We start from the raw sequence: 14,703 nt of genomic DNA on the forward strand, positions 1-14,703 counted from the left end.
GGACCGCCCACTCTCTTGCGGGAGAACGTCAGGACGTTTGACCAATCAGGTGTCCGACGATCTCAACGACCCTGAACAGACCGCAGCTCAAAGTATCCAAAATCCGACACGAGGAGTAAGCAGCAAAAAAGAACTACGGAAACAGACTTTCGTTAATAAAAACGGATACCTTTTGAGGTTTGTGATACGTTGGAGCTGGAGGGCTATATATTTATATAAGAAAAACAACAACATTAACCTACCGACTATAGGTTCTCAAATTACAAAAAATACACTGGAATTAGCTTTAGCCTGTTAGCATTTGTACTTCGAGTCTCAACTGGGCCCCTCGTTCACGTTAAGCTTTTTACTATATATAAAAAAAATAAACAACCGTATTATCGGCTTGAGAAAATGCTGATAAATGAAACAATGTAAATCCTGTACATTGAACCTGTGAACTTTTTTGTATTGAACCGGTAACCTTTCGGAAGACACGTGTTTGACTGCATGGCCGAATTCTGATTTACCCTTGAAATGGTAAACTCAGCCAGACACCATGCAAAATAAAATGCGGTTTTCACACAGACTTTACAATGAATAAGCCATCCAATGGCTTAATCTGCTGTCACTGATTACTGTACATTTTCATACCAAATGTGAATATTGCAAGACATTTACTAATCAACATTTGCTTTTTAAGTAGGTAAGTAATTGCTTCTTACTATTAGCTGTAACATGTTTTCCTTCTCCCTTTTCTACAGAATATGGGGAAATACTGGTGTGTCGGCCAAAGACCATGCCATTCAAACCCTGCTTCAAGATGAGGTACACCTTTTACGATCCATTTGGATGCTTTACAAAAGCACCTAATGAATGACTACAATAAGATTCAGACTCAAATGTAGTATTATTGTTAATAAGGAGACACACTTAGGACAGCATGGCTGAATTCTGTTCCAGCTCTGTGGTGGACACAGTCAGACACCATGCAAGATTATTTTCTCATTTCTTTTAATGATGGGTGAACTCTCCTCAGCTTCATCCAGCAGTATAGAAATGAGTGCACAGATACTCTTGTGACTTTGTTGCCGAAATATTCTGTGTAACCAGTGGCATTGTGAATATTAGTACCCTTAATGCAAACCATGTGCATACATGCTCAGCATTGGCAAACTTTGGAAGATCTGATTTTATTTGTTTTCCTTCAACAGGTCTTCAGCGTGGTTCTGATTTACTGGATGGTGTTTCAGTTGTCCAAGTATGAGGTGCCATTGTAATAGGAGGATATAAGACATATGCTCAGGGTGTTGCAAATAATAACGCTTTATGTGACTGACAAAGTGCTGCTCAATTACTAGGTATCAACACGCCAGTACTTTTCCATTCCTGACGTAAGGCACCCCATTGATCTTGTACAAAAATTGAAAAGACTGTATTGTGTGCAGTCATGTGGTGTCTGTTTTAAGATGCTGAAGGAGTAATTATGGGTGATTTACTTTCTGAAGGGTTCAAAAGTAAATGTTGAATAGTACATCAATGAACTACAGAGGTTACAGGGGAGTAAGAAGAAATATCACAGGAGACTTGGATGCAGTGTTTGATTGTTACAGAATGATGCTTCACACAGTACATTTTTCAGTGGCGGTTATGTTGAAAAATGGTAAAAGGTCAGAATTCCGCCTCTTGTCTTATTCAGGCTTGTAACAAAAAGAGCAAAAACAATAAAGTTTAACACTGACTGCTATATTGTGTGGTTTTCATTCCCATAAACATCTTCTAAAACTGAGATTTATAAGCAACTTGTGTTCCAAGCCATTAGGGCGTGTACTGTTATTTCAACCTGGCACCACAAGGTACTACAACCCTGTCAGTTGCATTAACATATGACCAAGCGTCTATGTTTTTGTCTACTGGTTTATTCTTGTAGAGCGGTGTCAGAACATGTGGTTCTGGACTTGAATGACATTTTTTGGTGTACTTGCAATCAACTAAAACCATTTGTTTTCACTGTTTGAATGAAACATGAGGTGATGATAAACAACTGAAAGTTCAGTTTATTAAAACGTTTAATTGCGTTCACTTTTATAAGCTACTACATTTCAAACGTTTTCACATAATGGGTAGCAAAATGATATGGCATGTGTTGTGAAATTCACAACACAAGTTGATGACATCTGGCTCAGTTTATCATAAATATGTAGTGATTTTCTTAAGCGCTTTTAACATAGACTTGGCTACCACTGCCATTAAGTTTAAATATATATATATATTGTAAACAGCATGCATGTTGTATAGGAAAATAAACGGCATCAGTGCAGTGTCTAACCAGATCCAGGAGATGGTGCTGTTTTCTGTACAAAAGGCATTTCGTCTAAAACTGCAGTAAGTTAACTGACAAATACTGTTTGTGTGGTAAAAAAAAAATACTGAGATGAAAATAAAGAATTGAGATTTTCGTTAACTGTATATGCATGTGAGCTAATAGTATTTCTTTCACAAAGGGGCTATTGTCAGCGCGCCCACCATTTTCACTTACAGCTAATCCACAGCCTAAAGGGCTAGCTGTTTATTACGAGATATGGACTGGCTCATCCGCCTCCGCAGCTATGGACAGCAGGATGGCCTTGGGAGTGTTCTCGAAAAGTGCGGCTCTATTCTGCGTCTGGCCCTTCTTCACCCAGTGGCCGTAGATCTTGAAGGCGCATGCGTCAATGAGCTTGCGAATGGGCTTGACCGCGTACGGGTCACTTTTGATCACCTCCTTGGTGACGGGTTTGACTCTGCGGAAGCTGCAGTAGATGCGCATGGTGGCGAGTACGGTGAGGCAGATGACCTGGAAAAGATGAATTAATCTTATGATTCAATCAGTAGTACAGACTGTTGATAAAAAAAAAAAAGGATGGTCTTCTGTTCTTTAAGCATTAATGTACTTTTCAGCTCTAAGACTTCACCTTGAACTTTCTGTACGGGCTCAGTTGCCGGACTTCATTTACCACATACTGGGAGAAAAACGGATGGTTGAGCACATCGACGGCTGTGTAACGCTGCCTCGGGTCCACTACAAGCATCCGCGAGATCTGATCAAACAAAATGAGTGATGTTTTACCATATGGCAATTTATATGGAACAGATGTGGTCAACCAATGAGAGAATGGGAATAAAGTGGCTGACCAAATCTTTGACCGTGTCAGAGCGGTCGTCCCATTCCGGGGACGAGAAGCTGTAATCTCCCGCTAAAATCATACGCAGCATCAGCATCTGTTTCCTGTGCCAGAAAGGGGGGGAGCCAGCCAGCAGTGTGTACATGATCACACCCGCACTCCATCTGCACATATAAGCCAGAGGGCAAGCACCATGGCAGAATGTATTTAGGATAGCAGGATCTTTGGTATTATTTACATGAGTGCTTGTGAATTAGACTTCTTGGAAGGGTTGAAGAGCAGTAGGGCAAGGGCGTGTAAGTCCACAAGCCCAGCCATCAGAAATATCAGTAAACGAAACTTATTAAATCGTTTTTGCTGTATTGTTTACTTCTCAGATTTTTGTGATCGGACTTACATGTCTACAGCCGTTCCATATCCTTCATGACCAGAGTCCGTGGAGCACCGGATGATCTCGGGAGCAAGATACACAGGAGTCCCACAAACCTCTGCATGAAAAACATTTTTGTATAAAACAAGTTCAACTTAAAGCAAAAGGTGTCTACCGTGTCTCTTGTGTCAAATCAGTGTTTAGGGTACATAACAGTGAATGTGGCAGTAATATTGACGATCTGATATCTGTTGCATAAACATATGCTTAGTGGATGGGCAATGGGCATTTACTCAAACTAGAATTTAATTTAAGTTCCCTTGAAAATGACATAAATTCTGAGAAACTTTTGTCAAGCTAAGTATTAGGAGGACATTTTACAATTCACAACATATCAATCTCAATATACTGTGCAAATGATTATTATTACAATGTAAACATTGCCCATGTGCAAATGTTGGACTGGAGGCAGAACTGGGATATCAGAGCAAATTGATTGGACACGTTTGCTTCATGTGCCGAGCAAAACTTAGCAGGCCCGTTGCTTGTCTTCTGTCAACGATCTTTCCTTTGATTGATTCTAGCAAGTTCAAAAACGTAACTTAACCATTTCATGTTGATGCAAATCAGTATTTGACCTCTTGGCTCTATGGCAGACAGACTCGAGTATCTTGTTGCATCTCAACCTTTGTAACTTAATGATGTGCTACCAGACGCCGCTCTGATTTTGAACAGCTGCTGGGACATTTTGAAAAGATGTTACATTTCTATATTTGAGAGTGTAAATATTCTCAATTAAAAAGTCTGCTGTCCTTATGTTTTGGTGTCAGTCGACGCTGTATAATGATAGAATAAATCACAAACGGTCGTGTCGAATAATGTTTACGAGTTGAGCTCTAACCTTTAAGCTTCTGTCCCGACTCGATTTGCACGGAGAAGCCAAAGTCTGTGAGTTTGATGTGCATCTCGTCATCCAAAAGGATGTTTTCAGGCTTGAGATCTCGATGGACTATGTTCTGTTCGTGGAGAAAGTGAACCACATCCAGCAGAGCACGCATGATGTTCCTACAACCGATAGATCAAGAACTCATAAAGGCGTGTTATGGTTAGGCTGGTTTTTGAAGAAGTCAAAATTTTCTCAGTGACCTTGTTTCCTTCTCACTCAGAGTTACTTTCTCTGTGAGGTAGTCAAAAAGTTCACCCTTTCTCATCCTGGGATGAAGACAAAGTAAGTTAAACAAAAATAGATTAACATTCTTGGAAGAAAATTTACATCAGAACATAATTGCTTCTTGTCCTTACTTACAGATCAAAAACCAGGAAGAAGAATACATTGGATTCATAGCAATCTTTTAGCTGTACTGCAGGGAAAAGGGTCAATCACAAGGTCAAACAAACAGTTCAATACAATTGCTGTTGATGATCGGACAACAAATGCAAACATTTGCAATGATTGACCACTGAGGGTGGCTCAGTAGGACAACAACCCAAAAAATGAGGTTGGACGTAAGTGTATTGAAAATGGGCATACTAATATTCTCCTGTCCGTAGACTTTCTTGAGGATATCAATCTCCTTCACCGTAGAGTCCCTGATCTCCTCAATCTCCTGAGGCGTCATCTTGTCCGAGGGGGTGATATCGATGATTTTCACGGCATAATCCTGAGACGTCCGTTTGTCCACGCAGCGACGCACCACGCTGCTCACTCCCCTGAGGACAAGACACCTTGGATGTGCCATCAATGTGTCGTTAACAGCCAATTGTATCTACTGAAACACTCCTCTGTATTAAATATAAACGGTATGAAAGAAAATGGATGACTAATACATGGACAATAAAACCTCAAACAGGAAGCCTGCAGGCAAAAATTGAAAGCAGGACCTTTCGACTGAGGTTGATGCTAACCACTTAGCAACATTGCTACACTGGATTGGCTCTCATGAAATGTCATCAATTTTGTATCCACTGACTAATTCTTACTTAATCTAAATCAATACACAAGAGGTACAGTTTACACACTTTTGTAAAATACCAACAGCAAAGGCAATCACCGAGCCAGCCAAGAATGAGTTTCCTTATGACAATGTGTTAGATATTTGCTGTGCAGTGCACATGCATACCTCACCAACAAAGTTGCTTATGTAAAGGGGGCCACTGTCCGAGAAATGGAGGGGAATGACAATTAGTGCTCTCATTCTCTGCTCACATGCCTCAAGGGATGTATGGAACACCATCGAGACAGACACCTCAATAGATTTTACTTAGGTTGATTAAAACAACGTAAAAACATTCTGAATCACAAGGATGTCAAATTAAATTGCTTTCATTTAGTATGTCACGCCATCTACTTTATGAACATACCGTCCCAGTATCTCCTTGGGCTCATACTTGTCGTAGAACTCCTGAGCGCCCACCCAGTCGGGGATCTCCTCCTCTTTGGTCATGATGGAGTGATCAGCACAACAGCTTTGTCCACGCTACAGAATGAAACTAGTTGAAACGAGTCAGAATTAAGTGTGAAAGGTCATGACATAATTGCACAGTTTATACTGTAAAAGGATGGCTTGTGCTAAACGTTTTAAAACGTTTGGAACCTGACCCTAAATTACATTTCCAGTATAGATGATATTGAGTTTTAGTGGGCTATGGTGTACTGTTTACTTGGTCTAATCAATGATAATGATAACACACAATAAGCAATGGCCCGTCCAGTAAACAGATATTGGTCTATGAACAGGCAGCAGAGCCAATTCAAAAGCATTGGGATTTTTTTTTATTAAAAAAAAAGTTATTTAACGAAAAATATTCAATAAATTATCCACGAAAAGCAGGTGGTGCGGGGCTAATTGGAGGTCCACATTTTTTTCTGAAATTGGTAATTTTTTGAATAAAATGTTGTACTGTATAGGCGCAACATTTGGTCATTGTATTATGAGTATCAAAGAAAGTTTGTTTAAACGTTCTCACTTCGTAAGTAATGTGTAAGTAACGTGTAGTATAGTCCATCGCATTTTTGGTTTCGCAGTAATAATAATTTAAGTCCTAATTACAGTACATATTTGCTTCTTTTTTTTTAACGCCTTAGCATATATACCATTCTCACGTGACATACCGCTTCCCGGCACGCTCCTGATGCAAAACGACATGATGATCTAGTTGCTGTGGAATAGTCACGTGTGAAGTAGTGAAGAAGAAAAAAAACAACTTAAATTATGTAAATTTACCAGTGGTTATGTTTTGCCTACGAAACTATTTAACTTTTAACTAATATTTACAATACCCTACAGACGAAACACAAAATGTGAGGAAATCGTATAACCCTTTTCTAACTTCCCCTTTTCTTTACTCTACCAATAGTTAATGGCGGGCTTTGTGCTAGCTAACATTTCGAACGTTATCGCCTGTTTTAAACGATACTCGCTTGGACAAATTGGAGTAAAGGACGGTCCACTCACCGCTTTCTGCCTCGCTCAGTCCCTCCTATTAAAGGTTATCCATAATTGAGAGGAAGAGGGCGAACAACGACGGACAGCGAAACTCTCACAGCTTTGCGGGGTCGCTGCCATGACAGGAGCTCCAATGTCAGGCACCAAAAATAAACTGTCGCTTTCAAAGCGACCTCTCTTTCTGCTAGACTGGTATCCGCTTAGAAAGCAGAGCTCCCGAAATAACCTCATTATGTATATATATATATATATATTGTATTGAAGTCATAATAAGACTCCGTTATTGGAACGCTTATAGTTTGCATTTGAAGTAATGTAAGACAGTTGATGATGAGCAATAAAAAATTGCCTATGGATTTGAGGTGCAGATAATTTTTGGTCCCTTGGGGTCACCCTTCTCACGTCTACACAGTTGTACCCATGGCTTTGAAAGTGCATGGCCTTTCCCGCTGAGTCAGTCAAGGAGTGTAGCATGTTTCAGCCACTTCGGAATGTTCAATTAAGATTTACATCACCGGACTCATTCAAGGTCAAAACCAACTATCATAAGTAATCTTGTCGACTCTTGTGTCTTGATGATCATGTCACTCTAGGAAGCTTTGAGCCATAAAATGTCATTGTATCTTGCAAGTGTAGAACAGAGCCTCTTAACGTATGTTTCACAGTAGGTGTTGTGTTCTTTGTATACACAATATAGGCTAAATTGTCAGTATGGTACTCTTCTGTTAAAATTGGGTGCGGTGATAGGGTCACTCAAAGAATGAAAAAACTAGAATAAATGCTAATTATGACAGACAAAATGTTGGAATCTTGTTTTTGTCTTCATGATCCAATTGCTTTAATGTTTTGATTTCAAGCAGTACCTGGTGTGGTATTGTTGTACAATAGAGGAATATCTACCACTGACAGTAATGAAATGCAACCAAAACAAACTCAAAACAGCAATATATATATATATGCATCTATTGACATGTGACTACAAGCATTTCAGCTGTCTCCTAATAATTGAATGGATTGACATTGCCGGAAGATAAACTGCTAAATAAAAGTACAATTGTCAGGTCTCTTGTTAATTTGATCACGTTGTCCGGCAATGGTGAGTCTACTGCATGCTCTCCTCCTCTTCAAGGTTTCTGGATATGATTCAAGATAGACCTGTTGGATGAACAAAAACAGTTTTCAGATAATCTACTTAAATTTGCGTACTTGAACAGCAACAATTAAATCCGATTTTGACTTAGACCATAAAGCATGATGCTTATGAAAATATTCAAAACGGTGTGTACCCGACCACTTCTACCAATATTTAGTCATACGGTCATGGCTAAAAACATTTGCATTAGGCGCGTCTTTCAGATTTTTCCATATGCAATCCATACTGACCATTCGCAAACTTGCACTGTTTGAGCACTTCGCTGAAGCCCTCGCAGAGTTTAAGATCGCTCTGGGATTGAGCGCAGTCAATGAACTGTTTGATCTCATAGGAACAGGTTTGTTGCGGGGTATTCTGCTGCTGGTAAGGGGACTGCTGCATCTGGTATGGCTGGGCCTGTTGAGGCTCCTAAAATGACACGGAAAAATGACATCCATTCAAGAGCATTTATTATCAGCGTTAATGTGATGTACAGTACAGGTATTGTCACAACTTTGCGAATTACTTGCTATCATAAAGTAAATACAAAAATTTAGGCTTAAGTTTCCCTTGTAATATGTGACATTTGCCAAACAACTATGCACAGCTGCCCATTTAAAGTAGACCTAATGCAAGGCTACACCGCCTAAACAAGAAACTGACTTTTAGTCAATATATGACTGGATAAAGTGATGTTTACAAACCTGGTATGTGACATCAGGCCGCGCAGGCTCTGAGCTACCCCCACTGAAGCCGCCAGTCATTGCATGGCCGAGAGTATGTCCGACCGCAGAACCCACCGCTACACCGGCAGCGGTTGTCGCCATCTGGGCAAACATACCGGGCTGTCTGGGTGCTGCCGCTGGAGCCGCCACAGCGGCCGGTGGTGCATGCATTGGTACAGGTGCACGAGAAGGTGGCGGCGGTGGTGGCGCCCGGCTGTGAAGGAATGACAGAAAAGGTCAAACAAGGGCACCATAACAGGTTTTTAATCACCAAGGCAGTTGTTGAAACAAAAAAACTAACATCAAGAAGAAAATTAAGAACAGATCCAGAGCAATGTATGCTTAACAACTCAACTGGGTCATTTAAACACGTGTTCACTTTTTAAGCAGCAGTTGCATACGAATATTGTGGCTAATACAGTGTAGTGTGGTTACACAATGGATTAATTAATGGATTAGTAGTAACTATCTTAACCAGGCATCTTATGCAGTATAACCTACAATCCTCATATCGTGTTTAATTTTCTTGAACTACCAGAAACAAAGAAAAAAAGATTAAATGTGAAGGCTTCATTATGGTCCATTATTTAAACTACGTCACGATTCGGTTAACGTCTGGTCAACAATGTGACCTTGATGAAACTGTTGTACCAATTTGACCAAGCGTATTAAACCACACACAATAGTAACATTTACAAAACAAGTCAATCTTAAACTTCTAATCATAATTGCTCCACTTCGTGTCTTTCGCTGGCTCAGTCCAACACAAGCAGTGCGGGAAGGACACACGCTAGCTTCTGACGCAACTGTCGTCACGTTGCTTATCGAGTCCTATCCGCAACATTTAAACGTTACCTCGCTGGAGGAGACATCCTCGATGATCTGCTTCTGCTTCCCCTTGGCATTGTGACAAAACACACAACTTAATTCTTTCAAATGTGTTGCGTGTGTAAGATCTCGTGTAATTTCGGCACTCGTCTTCAGCTAACGCTTTTTATCTAGCGAGTATCGACCTTTAGCTGTTCCGGAACTTTCTGTGTTACATCATTTATCTCCCGGGTAACTTCCGGTATGTTGGACATCACGGTCACTTTCGTCGCTAGTATTCATTATTACCTGATCCAAGTTTTTGTAACTAATATATGTTGTTGTTTTGTAACGTATTCATCCTGCAAGTTAAACACACATTTGTAAATTATAATATTTGATAACCGTTGATGAATGACATGAAAAAAGTCAAAATTTTGATTCAATTTTAATATCTGCAAGTATGAAAATAGAATACAAAATCTATTATTATCCCATTTTATACCACAGATTACAAAGCATATTGTGTCATATATATGCACACTACAGGAAATGACAGCCGTGTTTAAAAAAAAATAGACAATACAGTACAAGTTATGTACTATAACTTAAAATTAACTATAAATCATTTATTCTTTTACACCCCCCCCACCACCACCACCACCACCACCACCACCAGAAAAATAAACATCAGTAAAGCTCAAGAGGGTTGCATGTTAATCCCTTTTCCCCTTCCTTTTTTTATTTTGATTTTTAGGCCATTGCTGGCGTCCACCACCATGTCCCGATTTTCTCTCTGCCCAGGGAGGCATAGGTGCCTCCATTTCCCCTGGTCGTCCTCCTCTGTCCGGTACATGGCCCATCATTTTCTAGACACCAGAGAATAATTATCTTCCCATGAGTTTCATTTACGATAAAAAAAAGGATACTTCATAGCAGTTTACTGTTCTACCTTGTAGATATTAGTAGTAGTTCCAGCTTTGATTGGCTCAATGCAGGACAGATCCTCTCTGGTAGCCAGTAGAAGTGAGAGGGACACTCTGGACGAAACCGCGATGGATGCAAGAGGAGGGACCGTGGCAATTGCTTCACTACGCTCCTGTGTAGGAAAGTGATACTGTTATATAGATAGAAAGATTAATTATTGTCATCTGCACAGGTATTGGAGTTTGTGTGTGCATTTCTCAGGGGCAAGCTGCTTGACTTTATCTATTCAGTCTCTATAGCACTGGTCCTAGGGTCCTAGATGACATTGCAAGTGACACCAATTTAAAACCAATGAAAGGTGTCAATTATTAAAGAGACAGTGTGTCGAATTTTTCAATGTCCATTCATTTTTAACAACCCACTATTAATTTCAATAATATGAAAAAAAAAGTACTATCACATAAATGTAAACGTTGTTATACATTAAAATAATGAAATAGTATGGCAACCATTAAAACAGTTTGTGCATCTCAATTTCATGCTTTACTGTAATTTATTTTACTACCATTTACACCTTGGCCATCAGGGGACAGTATACAATCCATCCATCCATTTGATGATGAATACAGAATATCACAACAATAAATAGTTTTCAAACAGTATACAGTAATAAGATATATGTGAAATGTGTTGCATGCTCTGTGTGTATTCAAATCTAAATTGTTTAAAGGTTTATAATTACAGCAACATCAATGCTAGCTTCATTAGCCCATCTAAAGCATTTTGCATTAAGTGTTATCAACTGCAAGTGGCAATAAACAACGTGAAGTACTTGAAGCTTCTTTTTTTGAAGAATTGTTCACTATCTACCAAACACTGTCATTCTTTAATCGTGCTTAGACATTCCTACCTTATGTTTTTCTCCCCAAGCAAATGACTCAAGCGAAACCTGAAAGCGCTTGACCATCATTTGCTGTCGACAGCCATAGTCAGCGGACAGAACTCGATTGATCTTTTCCAGTTGCCTCTGAGAGATGAAGTAACATTTGAAATAAAAGTTAAATTACAGAGTAAAATTTCCTGTACTCAAGAGGGATAAACTGCAGAATTTAAAAACACCCTACCCACTGCTCTGTACTGAGCATGGTGTGTAGAAGAGGCTTCGTCATAGCTTTGCCGGGAAGATGAGCAATCCTTGACTCCACCTGCATAGTACATCACATAACTATTACTTATCATTGCAGTCTGTAACGGCTCGCGTAAAGCCTGGCCTCTGTTAACCAGCTCACCTCATGCAGCACATCAGAATATTGAGAGGATGTATCCATGTTAAGAGCGTGAAGCAGTAATATCCACTCCGCCTCTATCTCAGCTGTTTTTCGGTTATTGGTTTCATCATTGTCCTCATGTTCCTGGCAAAACACTGTCATTTCCTCCACTCTCTGCTCTTTTGCGGCCTCTTCTCTGGCGGATTTATCCCCAGAGTGCAGCTCTTTATACTTGATTATATGTGCTGCTTGCAATTCTGACACAAGGAACTCTGCAGGGTTTCAAGAAACATTGTAGAGGTTTAAGACATCATGTGAGGCTTTTGGGGAAAGATATATTCAAAAACCCACACATAATGCAAACAGCTGCTATTTCCTTACACAAAAAAAGCCTCACCAGTGATTTTGTATAGGGCAGAAGGCTCCAGCATCTCTGAGGTCAGCCCAGTGAGGGGAGAGTGTAAGTCGGACAGGATGTTTTTCAGCTCTCTCACTAGCAAGACGCTACCTCTTTCACCTGAGTCTGCAGTTAACACATCATTTTTACTGAGCACATTTTGAAGTTGACAAATAAAAAATTTAAAGTACAATGAGGGACCACTTGCAGTAATATGGCAATCATTTATTATCCACCCATTATTTTAACGCCAAATAATGTTAAAAACTACAAACAGTGGCTTAAAGAACCATAAATTTAAGTACAGGTAATTTTTCAATTAATCATTTTACAACCGTTTGTGTTAAAACATAATATTCATGTACAGCTTTATTCATCTTTTATGTGCAATTCATTTAATCATTATTTGAGTAGCCTACAGTCTTTATTAATGTTCTAACGTAACATAATGCTCCAGTACTTGGGGTAAAAAGAGAAACACTGCTGAATATTGCCTTAAAAAGTGGGAAGAAATTAATGTTCCATTGTAGTGTACTGTACTTTTCATACCCCGCAGCTCCGGGCACAGACACATCAGCTGGGATGTAAGCCAGTTTAACAGTGGGCATGGGAGTTCATCACATGCACACCTCGACAAACAGCAACCCTTGTACCTGTGTACACATCAAACACATTAAACCAAGCTTATGTTGCGCCTTTGACGTGTAGACGTTGCTTGATTAAAAACAATGTGGAGATTCGTGACTGCTCAGAAAACGGTACAAATGCAGTTAAATATTACTCACCCTAACGCTTTAATGACAGAAATGATCCCGATACTCCTTTCCATTTTTACTGACACTGTTTGTTGCAAGTTGAGAACTCATTCACTTGCAAGCTTGTTTCACGCATGCACCATCCTGAACGACGTTTACTTCGATTAGATCACTTCCTGTAATCAATAACAACTTGGGTGCACATTGCCACCTGCTGGCTGGAGAGTGAACTGACAGGAATAAGTGTTACATTACTCCTGCGGTGACGTAACCTTAATGTGTACGTAAGTCGAAATGTGCTGTAATACACTTACGCTGCCGTTCGTATCTTTTTCAGCCTTTGATTTACATACAATACATATCGCATTAATTATCATCATATTCATTAACGCATAGTTTAAAAATTACTTTTGTTTTGTTTTATTTTATATATATACATATATATATACACACATATATATATATGTGTGTGTGTGTGTGTGTGTGTAGGCTATATAGCTATTTTTTTTAAATTATGTTTACTGTACTGTAATTATGTTTTAAATATAATAATAATTATAATAATAATACTTTTTAGTGAGTAAAACAAAACGTGATTTTATTATTTATTTATTTTCCACAAGGTTTGCTTGTGTTAGTGTTGATCAGTTAGAATAAATACGAGCGAGAGCTACGAATTATTTTCAAAAACTACCAATTGATTATACAAATCAAAAGTGCACAACATCATTAAACTTAAATAGTAACAGAATAGATCATGTATAAAACTGAAATAATAATGTTGTCATTCACAGCATGGTGGAACTTAGTGGTTAATATATTTGCCTCACTGTGTTCAAATCTTGTCTCAAGCCTTCCTTTGTACCGTTTGCTTGTTCTCTCATGTAAGTATGTATGTATATACTTACATGGGTTTTCTCCTAGTACATATTGGTTGAACAAAGATAAAGCTTGAATCGACTGTCATTTACCATGATTGAAATTCTGGAAGGGTAGCACAGTTTGCCTCAGCCAGGAGGGTTTCAATCTTGGCCTGTCTGTCACCCCAAGCGTTTGTGGGTTTTCACTGAGAATATTGTGTAAGTTAACGTACACTTTATAGGTTAACTGAAAACTGTATATTGTGAAAAGTTGTCTTCAACTATATAACCTGTTCACTACAAAAAAATAATAAGTACTCTAGATGGATGTTTTCTACCAGAAAACACTATTAATACACATCAGACACAGCTAAGGCAGCATAAGGCGCCGTGATGCACTTTACAACGTGTGCGTTAGCTCACTCCCTGCTGAGACCTCACCGCCATATGTGCTTACGCTTTAGTCCCAGAGACAACAAAGCTGTGCCATGCGTCAGGATGCGCTGCCTTTTATTCCCCTGATATTGCCCCTGTCTCAATAAAATGCTCCAGGGGTCGACCTCTGACCTTGACAGCAAGTCTAACAATGCAAGCAGACGCTCTCCACCACTTGGCAGCCTTGATCGCGTGGGGATACTGAAGCAGTATGGAAATAAGACGCGTACATTTCTTGTAATTGAGTAATCTTTTACTTGTTCTTGTTCTCATTATTTTGATAATTTTGATAATTTTGATAATTTTGATTATTTTGATTATTTTGATTATTTTGATTATTTTGATTATTTTGATTATTATCTTCATTTTCTACAGCAGGGGTCGGCAACCTTTTTGAAGCTGAGAACTACTTTAGTAGGCACTGATTATTGCAAAGGG

General features: G+C 39.2%; 3 protein-coding genes, 1 long non-coding RNA gene and 1 other non-coding gene across 7 annotated transcripts; 2 read left to right on the forward strand and 3 right to left on the reverse strand.

Moving 5' to 3' along the window:
• Positions 1-31: 31 nt before the first annotated feature.
• On the forward strand, positions 32-1,726 carry LOC147170969 (uncharacterized). Its single transcript, XR_015095655.1, has 3 exons — positions 32-177; positions 744-807; positions 1,194-1,726. It is a non-coding gene; the product is annotated as an uncharacterized LOC147170969 (long non-coding RNA).
• LOC147170970 (small nucleolar RNA SNORA15) lies at positions 921-1,050 on the forward strand. The gene has a single exon (XR_015095708.1). It is a non-coding gene; the product is annotated as a small nucleolar RNA SNORA15 (small nucleolar RNA).
• Positions 1,170-7,123, reverse strand: LOC147170971 (phosphorylase b kinase gamma catalytic chain, skeletal muscle/heart isoform-like). Of its 3 annotated transcripts, none has more exons than XM_086081552.1 (10): positions 6,626-6,674; positions 5,875-5,990; positions 5,045-5,223; positions 4,820-4,874; positions 4,660-4,725; positions 4,415-4,578; positions 3,541-3,631; positions 3,154-3,307; positions 2,934-3,059; positions 1,170-2,815 (listed from the first exon to the last, which is right to left on the reverse strand). In XM_086081552.1, exons 2-10 carry the CDS (start codon positions 5,955-5,957, stop codon positions 2,552-2,554), a joined length of 1,182 nt encoding a protein of 393 aa, XP_085937678.1. In that variant the 5' UTR covers positions 5,958-5,990; positions 6,626-6,674; the 3' UTR covers positions 1,170-2,551. The 3 variants fall into 3 exon arrangements, with proteins under 3 accessions (XP_085937678.1, XP_085937677.1, XP_085937676.1); XM_086081551.1 differs by lacking the exon at positions 6,626-6,674 and adding an exon at positions 6,969-7,120 and having other exon boundaries at positions 1,171-2,815; XM_086081550.1 differs by lacking the exon at positions 6,626-6,674 and adding an exon at positions 6,969-7,123 and having other exon boundaries at positions 1,172-2,815; positions 5,875-6,003.
• Positions 7,124-7,767: 644 nt separating this feature from the next.
• On the reverse strand, positions 7,768-9,868 carry chchd2 (coiled-coil-helix-coiled-coil-helix domain containing 2). The gene is made up of 4 exons (XM_086080615.1): positions 9,672-9,868; positions 8,796-9,030; positions 8,343-8,520; positions 7,768-8,114 (listed from the first exon to the last, which is right to left on the reverse strand). Exons 1-4 carry the CDS (start codon positions 9,719-9,721, stop codon positions 8,104-8,106), a joined length of 474 nt encoding a protein of 157 aa, XP_085936741.1. The 5' UTR covers positions 9,722-9,868; the 3' UTR covers positions 7,768-8,103.
• Positions 9,869-10,306: 438 nt separating this feature from the next.
• LOC147170973 (protein FAM98C) lies at positions 10,307-13,140 on the reverse strand. The gene is made up of 8 exons (XM_086080877.1): positions 13,001-13,140; positions 12,765-12,868; positions 12,216-12,341; positions 11,840-12,090; positions 11,675-11,755; positions 11,461-11,577; positions 10,576-10,722; positions 10,307-10,492 (listed from the first exon to the last, which is right to left on the reverse strand). Exons 1-8 carry the CDS (start codon positions 13,042-13,044, stop codon positions 10,340-10,342), a joined length of 1,023 nt encoding a protein of 340 aa, XP_085937003.1. The 5' UTR covers positions 13,045-13,140; the 3' UTR covers positions 10,307-10,339.
• Between the last annotated feature and the right edge of the window lie 1,563 nt (positions 13,141-14,703).

This window comes from Leptonotus elevatus, chromosome 7 (assembly GCF_054856555.1).
Source record: "Leptonotus elevatus isolate MCC_2025b chromosome 7, RoL_Lele_1.0, whole genome shotgun sequence".
NCBI lineage: Eukaryota > Metazoa > Chordata > Actinopteri > Syngnathiformes > Syngnathidae > Leptonotus > Leptonotus elevatus.

What these genes read in the sequence shown, in the direction of transcription:
- LOC147170971 (XM_086081552.1), bottom strand. Translation starts at nt 5,957, where the DNA reads ATGACCAAAGAGGAGGAGATCCCCGACTGGGTGGGCGCTCAGGAGTTC. An exon ending in TATGGAACGGCTGTAGACAT is followed by an intron (nt 3,308 to 3,540) that starts GTAAGTCCGATC and finishes TTATATGTGCAG; the next exon opens with ATGGAGTGCGGGTGTGATCA. An exon ending in CTGACACGGTCAAAGATTTG is followed by an intron (nt 3,060 to 3,153) that starts GTCAGCCACTTT and finishes TTGTTTGATCAG; the next exon opens with ATCTCGCGGATGCTTGTAGT.
- LOC147170973 (XM_086080877.1), bottom strand. Translation starts at nt 13,044, where the DNA reads ATGGAAAGGAGTATCGGGATCATTTCTGTCATTAAAGCGTTAGG. An exon ending in TCTGTCATTAAAGCGTTAGG is followed by an intron (nt 12,869 to 13,000) that starts GTGAGTAATATT and finishes ATGTGTACACAG; the next exon opens with GTACAAGGGTTGCTGTTTGT. An exon ending in ATTCTGATGTGCTGCATGAG is followed by an intron (nt 11,756 to 11,839) that starts GTGAGCTGGTTA and finishes TGTACTATGCAG; the next exon opens with GTGGAGTCAAGGATTGCTCA.
- chchd2 (XM_086080615.1), bottom strand. Translation starts at nt 9,721, where the DNA reads ATGCCAAGGGGAAGCAGAAGCAGATCATCGAGGATGTCTCCTCCAGCG. An exon ending in AGGATGTCTCCTCCAGCGAG is followed by an intron (nt 9,031 to 9,671) that starts GTAACGTTTAAA and finishes ATTCCTTCACAG; the next exon opens with CCGGGCGCCACCACCGCCGC. An exon ending in GGCCTGATGTCACATACCAG is followed by an intron (nt 8,521 to 8,795) that starts GTTTGTAAACAT and finishes GTGTCATTTTAG; the next exon opens with GAGCCTCAACAGGCCCAGCC.